Here is a 10,000-nt window from a genome sequence, read left to right as displayed (position 1 = left end):
GTCCATGATGACCAATAAACAAAAAGTACATCCTCGGGGGGCGTTGACAGGCTAGGAGGAGGCCAGGGGGGCGTTTTTTTTTGGGGGGGGGGGGGTGGCATAGTTGGAACTGGCATAGAGGGACGAATCTGTTGTCCGCCTGTCGGCCTTGTTATCTACGCGGTTCACCTTGGGCTCTCCAGTTTTCTGTGTTATTTGCCATCTCTGACAATCTTCTCATGTCTCTACGCCTCCGGTGTTCGATGTTAATACCTTGGGGTTACCTGAGGGAGCTGGGACAGGTATAGTGCTTGAAAGTGATGTCACTTCCCCCGATTTCATGGGACCTCAACAGCATTTTTAGCTGAAAATCGTAGCATGTAATCCAATGGCGGTTTTAAAATGATATTTCGATCCCCTTCGAGTTGTGCCACGATCTCCATGTATGTTGTTTCTGATATTTTTCGTTTCATTTTTCGTACGAAGCCCCAAACTTTTTAGAAAGATGCGTTTCTTCACATTTTTCATGCAGACGGCCTTGGAAGAAAACATTGATACTTCTGCATGAATAATCTTTATCTAGCCTCTTAAACAGCATATTTGTAGCCCAGCGCATGTAATGACTGAGATCAGAAGATATTTACCCGCTACCATGTTGTTAGATGGTCAGCTTAGATCCTGTGAAACTAAGGGGCGGGACTTTCAAGCTCTATTGCAGTAGCCCTGTCTGTTCGTCTGTCTGTCTGTCATTCTGTGTGTCTTTCTGTATGTCTGCCTGTCTGTCTGTCTTTCTGTATGTACTGTATGCGTGTTTCTTCGTCTGTCTGTCTTTCTGTGTGTAGGTCTGTGTTTGTCTGCCTGTCTGTCTGTCTGTCCGTCTGTCCGTCTGTCTGTCTGTCTGTCTGTCTGTCTGTCTGTATATGAAGAGTTCAGATGCAAAACCCCCTAAGTGCCATTTCAGAAAATAATCTTAATTCATTTTTATTTAATACAAAGCTATCAAAATTGCATATTTTTTTATTTTATTTATGTAATATAACTATTTATATGTATTATCAAGTACATGAATGTAAACCAAACCAACAACGGGGTTCTCTAAAAAATATAGAAGTGCAGGTCTTCAGAAATGGAGTTAGGGGGTTTTGCATCTGAACTCTTCATATACAGTAGGTCTGTCTGTCTGTCTGCCTGCCTGTCTGTCCGCCCGTAGTGTGTTTCCGTCATCTGCAGGGGGCACCAAACACACTCCGATTCATACGTCCAGTCTTTGGCAAACACATACACACACAGTACAGCTAGCGATGGCCAGAGGACCAGATGGACATTTCTGATTGCTCTTCTTCAAGCTTGCTATTCAAAGCAGCTACTTCAAAACTTGACAAAACGGTTAATTCCTTCCTCCCCCCCTCCCTCTCTCTCTTTCTCTGTCTCTGTCTTTCTTTGTCTCTGCCTCTTTCTGTCTCTCTGTCTCTCTCTCTCTCTCTCTCTCTCTCTCTCTCTCTCTCTCTCTCTCTCTCTCTCTCTCTCTCTCTCTCTCTCTCTCTCTCTCTCTCTCTCTCTCTCTCTCTCTCGACCTCCTCCACCTCTCTCTCTCTCTCTCTCTCTCTCTCCACCTCCGCCTCCCCTTCTCTCTCTCTCCTCCTCCTCCGCCTCCCCTTCTCTCTCTCTTTCTCTCTCTCTCTCTCTGTCTCTCTCCACCTCTCCCTCTCTCTCTCTCTCTCCACCTCCTCCACCTCTCTCTCTCTCTCCACCTCCTCCACCTCTCTCTCTCTCCCATCTCCCTACAGGCCTCTCCATCCGTAGCGTGTGTTGGAAGGCGGACCGCATCTTGGCGGGCACCCAGGACAGTGAGATCTTCGAGGTGATGGTGCGTGACCGGGACAAACCCCTGCTGCTGATGCAGGGTCACAGTGAGGGCGAGCTCTGGGCCCTGGACATACACCCCAAGCAACCGCTCGCCGTCACCGGCAGCGACGACCGCTCCGTCAGGTGAGTGTGTGTGTGTGTGTGAGTGTGCGTGTGTGTGTGTGTGTGTGTGTGTGTGTGTGTGTGTGTGTGTGTGTGTGTGTGTGTGTGTGTGTGTGTGTGTGTGTGTGTGTGTGTGTGTGTGTGTGTGTGTGTGACAGTGGGGGGGAGCTCTGGGCCCTGGACACCGCTCCGTCAGGTGGGTGGGGGGACACCGGCAAATACAATTCATTTAGCACCAACTACCAACTTTGTTGATTGCACCGCATAAAACTAAATATTATCAAGCTTATTTTTCAAATTTCAAGTAAAAACAATTAGTCAATATTGATTTCAGTAAAAATTACCTAAGTACTTGTTGTGTCATGTTATGTTATGCTGTACATGTTTTATCTCAACTTAGATTGTGTTACATAATGTTACATGGTATGGTGTTGTGTCGTCTGGAGTGACATTGCATTGCCTGGCATAACTTTAAGTTGTGCTGTGTTGCATTGTGTTCCCTGACGGTGTGTTTTTTTTTAGAAGAGACAGATATTTCGGTTTGATGAGATGTTGCAGTGAGCGTAGTCTGAAACATCTGTCATGCCATGCTTTTCAAATTAACCATCATCAGATTTCAATTCCAAAGTGTGTCTTCTCACCACTTGTATGTTGTCTTGTGCAGCCGTGGCCTAGTGGTTAGAGAGTTGGTCTTTCAATCTAGGGGTTGCAGGTTCGAATCCCACCTGACCTCTCCCTACACCTCCATCCATGGCTGAAGTGCCCTTGAGCAAGGCACCTAACCCCACATTGCTCCAGGGACTGTAACCAATACCCTGAAAAATAATAGTTGTAAGTCGCTTTGAACAAATGAAAGCGTCAGCTAATGTAATGTTATGTTGTGTTGCGTGTGTTTTCCAGACTATGGAGCCTCTCAGACCACACTCTGATCGCCCGCTGCAACATGGAGGAGGCCGTGAGGAGCGTCTCCTTCAACAACGACGGCTCGCAGCTCGCCCTGGGCATGAAGGACGGCTCCTTCACCGTGCTGCGCGTCAGGTGACGGGAAATTACAGTATTAATGTCCAAGGTTGCTGCAGCTCTTCTTCTTGTTCTTGTTCTTGTTCTTGTTCTTGTTCTTGTTCTTGTTCTTGTTCTTGTTCTTGTTCTTGTTCTTGTTCTTCTTCTTCTTCTTCTTCTTCTTCTTCTTCTTCTTCTTCTTCTTCTTCTTCTTCTTCTTCTTCTTCTTCTTCTTCTTCTTCTTCTTCTTCTTCTTCTTCTTCTTCTTCTTCTTCTTCTTCTTCTTCTTCGTTAAAAAGCTTTGGGCTGGAGACCTGAGAACGTGAATCAAAGCATGACGTTACATGCATAAAGAGAAGAGGGGGGGGTGAACTTTCTAACTTTCTAAAGCCCTGATGAAGGCCATTTGCAGACCAAAACAGTTTGGCAATCTTAAAGTGTTTATGAAACGAAAACAAACGGTCATTCCCATTAAAGACTTGTTTTTTCTGATAGCATCGATGAGACTTTGAACCCAATCATCCCGGAGGAACTTGTGAAAATGGCAACTCAAAGTGTGAATTCTGTGAAATTTGGTGTGACTAATGAGCTGGGCTGTGACATCAAAGAGGGGAGTCCCTGGTTTGCTAGTATGGTGATCTGAGAAAACACCACACATTTGATGGACCCACATCTTATAAAGGAACCAAAATTCTGATACAAACATCAGTGTGTCGAAAAACCACACATCCAACCTCATGAGAAAAAACAAAACAGCAGCACAAATCTATTTCAGAGGCACTGATACATCTGCAGAAAGTGACATGTCTGACAGGCGAAGTGACGATTGTTGACATAGCCTGACAGTTCGTTTTGTTTATGGTTACGGTTGCTAAGGGCGCTTTGCCATGACCCAAAGATGACATGGCGTGTGTGTTTGTTGACAAATGGGGGGCATTTTGATTCAATTGCGCGATATAGTGTGATTGAAATGCATGTAGGCTACATGCAAAAATATCATCAACTAGAGAAAAAACAGAGGTATTAGGCTGTTGGAAAAATACCCTAGATAGCCTGAGTCCTCAGCATATTTTTAGCGTTTATCATTATTATTATTTTTTGTGCTCAAAGTCACAGGCGTCGCGTGTCCCTCAGCCTGACTCTGAGGACGAGGTGTGTCCAAACATCAGCCACACGTGCACCACAATACTAAAAACAAACAATCAACGCTTCTAAGTAGGCCTACACTATGTGCATCTCCGTTTATTCGCTAAGCAGTAGCCCAGTCTGTGAGTTGGCTGTCCTCGACCGAGAGCACCACGCTGATGCACGGATATCCTCCCAAAAAGAATTTATTGACCAGTTGAATGGCAATCAACAAAAAGTGCATATTCCGAGAGCATTCGCATCGGTTTGGCATGTAATGTGCATTACCCTTTCCTGAAAACAACATACAAAGCAGATGGACAAGGTAAAACGAGTAGCCTAAAGCAAAGCAGTGCACTCACCTGTCTTCGTGCCCGAGCAGTTACAGGGGCAGTTTCAGTCTGCACGCCAGTGATGTCAATTTTTGGAACTGCTTGAGGCAATAGCATTCCCTTCAGTCCAACCATGCCCACGATCTCCACATTTGTGGTGAAGCTTGCTTCAAAACCACACATTGGATCCACAGAGCCCTAGCTTGTTTTAGCCTTCTCCTTGTCGGCCACAGTTCCATCATTCTTCACAGAAGGGAACTTGTGCAAAGATATTCCTTCTGTCAAGTAGCCATTTTTGCAGCTGGCACCGTTCGGCCCTCCAGCAACACACTGGTTGACACTGCGCTTTGTTTTGGTACTAGCCGCCATTGATCTGAACAAGGTGGAATGAGGTGAACTCACCCCTTCTATGTCACGCATATCATTTGCATAAAATTTGCATGTCACCAAAAAAAGTAAACATAACACTTTTTGGGAACGTTTTAACATGACTTTTAGGACAAAATAGCACCCAGACAATATCCCATTTTATTCACAAGGCTTAGAACTTTCAGAATCTGTCCTGGAAATGGTCAAATTCCTTTACTTTGTTTTCGTTTCATAAACACTTTAACATGTTCTACAATGAACTAGCTCAGTTTAAAAAACACTTTTTAACAAAGAAGAAGAGTGCCTTGGATATTCTCTAAACCTTGTTCTGATTGAACCTTGTTTTGATTTTGATCCTCAAAAGCAGGTCGTCGGCGTAATGGTACCGTGTCTTAGCCACCAATGATGCGTGGGCTGACCCGAAGTAAGCGGGCGCTTGCAGTTAACCGCAGTCGACCGCAGGCACGGGTTGTTTTTTTGTCGACCCGCGCATCACTGTTAGACACCATGTACCCGCACTCACAAAAATGCTGACCCTCTTCCTACTGTACCTCAGGGACATGACGGAGGTGGTGCACATCAAGGACCGCAAGGAGGTGATCCACGAGCTGAAGTTCTCCCCGGACGGCGCCTACCTGGCGGTGGGCTCCAACGACGGCCTGGTGGACGTGTACGCGGTGGCGCAGCGCTACAAGAAGGTGGGCGAGTGCAACCGCTCCTCCTGCTTCATCACGCACCTCGACTGGTCCGTGGACAGCCGCTTCCTGCAGACCAACGACGGCGCCGGGGAGAGGCTCTTCTACAGGATGCCAGGTGGGTTCAGTAGTCATTGGGTTTCAAACGAAAGGGCTTCCGGTACAATGCAAGATCAGATCAGATCAGAACTCTGGAGAGAGGCTCTTCTACAGGATGCCAGGTGGGTTCAGTCTTCATTGGGTTTTCAGGGTTTTTTAATTCATTTTCATGTTCATTACAGTCTTTTCCTCTCAAGGTCCCACCAAATCATTTTAAAAGGCTGTCTGTAATATGTACATATTTAATTTTATGTATTTCTTATTCCATGACATGTGTATACTTGTCTTTTGCCCACAGCGGGGAAGTTCCTCCCCAAGGAGGAGGCCAAAGGTATCCACTGGATGACGTGGACGGGCGTGCTGGGCCCGGAGGTGAACGGCATCTGGCCCAAGTACTCCACCGTCAACGACATCAACTCAGTGGACGCCAACTACAGCAGCGCCGTCCTCGTCACCGGAGATGACTTCGGCCTCGTCAAGCTCTTCAGATTCCCCTGCCTTAAAAAAGGTCAGACCCTAATACACGCTTTACCAAGGTCTTAAAAACTAGAACAAAAGTACATAGGCAGGCATAGCGGGTGCCAGTCTGGTCAAGCTCGTAAAGCCTATAAATGTCAAATGTCTAAATGTCAAACTAAAGTCTACAGGCTGCCAGTCAGTTATTAACAGTGTTGCGCTGGTCAAGCTCCCCAGATAGCCTGCCTTAAAACCGGTCAGACAAAGCAACCACTAGTTACTTAGGCACAGGGTATTGCAGCTGCTTGTGCCTGTTAAAAGCACCATGGATGAGGGTCTAGGAGCTAGAGATGGGATTTATGGTTCTCTGACTGGATCATAGTGACTCATTCCTTTGAAAGACCAAAACGGCCTGTTTTGAAAGGTTTTTAATTATTTATTCAGTGTTAAGAAGAAAGCACTTTTGACTACACCTCTCGTCATTTTTTCCAAACTACAACTGATTGTCCTCCTCCTACTAAAAAACGTTTTTGCCTCTCTCTGAGGCAGACATGTTTGTTTCCCCCAAATTAAAGTTTGCATGTGAATGAAAAACGAACGAAAAAATGGAAAAGAGTGGCTCCCAACTGGGATTTGGTTCCCATCATTCACGTCTAGGAGCCGTTCAAGGAATCCATTCATTCACGAATGTTGCAACACTAGTAGGAGCCGAACCACATTCTTCCTACCGGTGCGGGATTTAAACCTTCAATTGTTCAATCCCAAGGCCAAGATTCCTGAAGAATCTTGAAGATACCATCATCCCATGGCTCCCTGCTGTATTCACACATTCCTCTGTTCTGTGAAGCATTGTAATTACATAGTCATGGCTAATTCATTTGATTTCAACAAATGGTTAAACTATTCATATTTCTGTCCATGAGGTCATAATAGAATGAAAAAAAATGTAAAAGAACATGACTTAACTCAAATTAAGTCATACGATTGTAATTAAATTGCTGACAGTAATAATCACAACATGATTTGCTTGATTTCTGTCTGGACAAATAAAGAATCACTTTCTTCTCCTCTTCTTTTCTTTTCTCTTCTCTTCTCTTCTCTTCTCTTCTCTTCTCTTCTCTTCTCTTCTCTTCTCCTCTCTTCTCCTCTCTTCTCTTCTCCTCTCTTCTCTTCTCCTCTCTTCTCTTCTCTTCTCTTCTCTTCTCTTCTCTTCTCTTCTCTTCTCTTCTCTTCTCTTCTCTTCTCTTCTCTTCTCTTCTCTTCTCTTCTCTTCTCTTCTCTTCTTCAACCTACAGCGGCCAAATTTAAGAAGTACATCGGGCACTCTGCCCATGTGACGAACGTGCGCTGGTCGCAGGATCTGCAGTGGGTGGTGAGCACAGGCGGTGCGGACCACTCCGTATTCCAGTGGAGGTTCCTGCCCGAGGGCGTCATGAATGGGGTCCTAGAGCCACTACTGCAAGGTGACGATCACAACTCACCACACACACACACACACACACACACACACACACACACACACACACACACACCCTCGTACACACACACACACACACACACACACACACACACACACACACACACACACACACACACACACACACACACACACACACACACACACACACAAACACACAGTCCCACTTGTACACACACACACACACACACACACACACACACACACACACACACACACACACACACACATATATAACATTTCACCGTCATGAACACTAAAAAAAACCCAAAGGGGTCATAAGCAAAGCACTGGAGCCTCTACTGCAAGGTGACGATCACAACTCACCACACTACATAATATACAGTAATAAGATAGTGAAAGTGAAGTGAAAGCCCAACTCCCTTTGTCATTGTGACACAGCACTCCACAGCACATAAGTGCACACTGCACACAACGAAATTGCATGCCTTTCCCGTGCAAGGGGGTAGCCCCCAATATTTCACCATCATGAGCACTAAACAAGCCAACAAAGTTGTCATAACCAAAGCACTGGAGTCACTACAGCAAAGTGAACACATCAGAACAACATACACTGACAAATTCAAGAAAAGTTGTAATATATGCAGTAATATACAGCCAATAGATTCTGCCCAATCAGCTGGCATTACATGCGGTGCCGGAGACACAAGGTGCTGCAAGGCGATGGCCACAGCATTAGCTCAGCAATGCACTGAAACATACCAACAAAGTCAATAATATACGCCTATAACAAAGTCAACAATATACGGTGGACAGAGTTATTGTATACTAAAACCAATGAGAAGACAGCAATAAAGAGTAATATTATAGTGTCATGAGCCGGGAGGTGGAGGAGCCCCTCCAGCAAGCTGAATCACTCACTACACCACAAGCTCAGCAATATACTGCAAACAGATGCAGCTCGTTCATCATTGTCATTGCCTGGTGGTACACAATATGTTTAGAAATTATGTATACAAAATATGAAACAAAACAAACTGATACAAGCAGAATGTACCTTGTACCAATCAATGTTAGTTAGTAATACTGATTCTGCTCTGCAAAAAAAAAAAAACGGTAACTACTACTGTAAGTACATTATTTTTACCAAAAGTATGAAAGGCCCACTGGGATCTAAATGTTCCAGAATTATTGGACATCGTATGTGAAACAAGTTCAGTAAAGAAAAAAAACACGTACATCTGTCTCAAAACTATTTTGGGTGCAGGGCTAGCAAAGTCACATGGAAATTGAAAATAAAGTCCGTGACACCAGGCTCCCGTTTCTATTCAATTAATATTAAATGAAAAGAAACGGGAGCCTGGTGTGCAGACTTTATTTTCAATTTTCATCGTATATGAAACCCCAAAAAAAGAAATAACTGCAATGTAGGTTACAGCATCCCCTAAGAGTGAAGTAAGGCCACTGATGACGTTTGGCTCTTATTGTGATTTACCATCCTGCCAAGACGTATAACATATTGCGTTGCCCTGCAGTAATAGGGTAGACCAAGCCAACCAACACACACCCACACTGTATGCACAGAGCAGCAGGAAAGATAGTAAGTCTGGAACCATAGGGGAGAAAGCAATTCAGTTTAAAAGAAACAGATAGGCTTTGGCCATAATAATAATAATAATAATAATAATTGTATTTGTATAGCACTGTATCATACAAGGCATGTAACTCAAAGTGCTTAACAAATGGGAAAAAACATCATTGTTAGAGGTGGATTTAAAAAAAGCGGTAGAGAGGAGAGGCAGAAATAGCAGGAAGGCAGAGGAAGGAGAGATAGATAGAGATTGTAGAGACATAAGTCAGCGTAGGTTAGGACCAGGATTCTTAGAGACGTAAGGTCCATAGTGGCTGTGTCTAGCGTAAGTCATAGATAGTCCCGCTGAATTTGGGCGCTCAGATGCGGCCCCTGGTGGCAGCAGGGGTGAGGGAAAAACTCCCTTTCGCTTGATTCATAGTTTGTAGGGGGAAAATCTCAAAAGCTCAATGAGGTCTGAGAAAAAAACCCGCTGGAGACCTGGGTTTGATTGTAGCCCGCGGTCATTCCCATATCCTCCCCCTTCTCAGGTTGCGTTCGGATCGGAAGGCGTTGACTCGATGACTCCCCCCCCTACATACTGTAAACAGGTCTCGGATCAGACAGGCGAAGTTAGCTGATGAGACGGCCGTTACGAACGAGACGAGAGTCTCAACAGGGTACCTGAAAACAAACATGGCTACCACCCAAGCTACTACCTTATAATGGTCTTTATTGAGAGGCAGGTGGCGCACAGCATTTTGGGTATAAGGCAGCTCTAAGTCAGCATCTGATGTTGCCCTCAAATATCCCCGTTACGCCCACAATTGTAGTTAACTGCCGAGGGAGGAAATAAAGCAATTTTTCGTTTTCGAATGACACTCTCTGACTCGCTGTCCAGTTAGCTCACTGGAAGGACAGCTGCCTCAGTCTCCCACTCACTTCCTCCTGTCACACTCTCCTGTCAAAA

At 45.0% G+C, this 10,000-nt stretch overlaps 1 protein-coding gene across 1 annotated transcript in view; it reads left to right on the top strand.

The window, feature by feature from the left end:
• The window catches only part of LOC134447512 (echinoderm microtubule-associated protein-like 6), a 190,025-nt gene that overhangs the window by 74,051 nt on the left and 105,974 nt on the right, over positions 1–10,000 (top strand). Inside the window, exons 7-11 of the mRNA XM_063197047.1 lie at positions 1,767–1,968; positions 2,848–2,985; positions 5,329–5,585; positions 5,865–6,074; positions 7,318–7,485. Coding sequence (XP_063053117.1) covers positions 1,767–1,968; positions 2,848–2,985; positions 5,329–5,585; positions 5,865–6,074; positions 7,318–7,485 — 975 coding nt within the window. The remainder of the gene's footprint in view (positions 1–1,766; positions 1,969–2,847; positions 2,986–5,328; positions 5,586–5,864; positions 6,075–7,317; positions 7,486–10,000) is intronic.

The sequence above is a fragment of the Engraulis encrasicolus genome, chromosome 1 (assembly GCF_034702125.1).
Source record: "Engraulis encrasicolus isolate BLACKSEA-1 chromosome 1, IST_EnEncr_1.0, whole genome shotgun sequence".
Taxonomy (NCBI): domain Eukaryota; kingdom Metazoa; phylum Chordata; class Actinopteri; order Clupeiformes; family Engraulidae; genus Engraulis; species Engraulis encrasicolus.
Note: the sequence above shows the minus strand (reverse complement) of the source record. Positions and strands in the feature narration are given on the sequence as shown.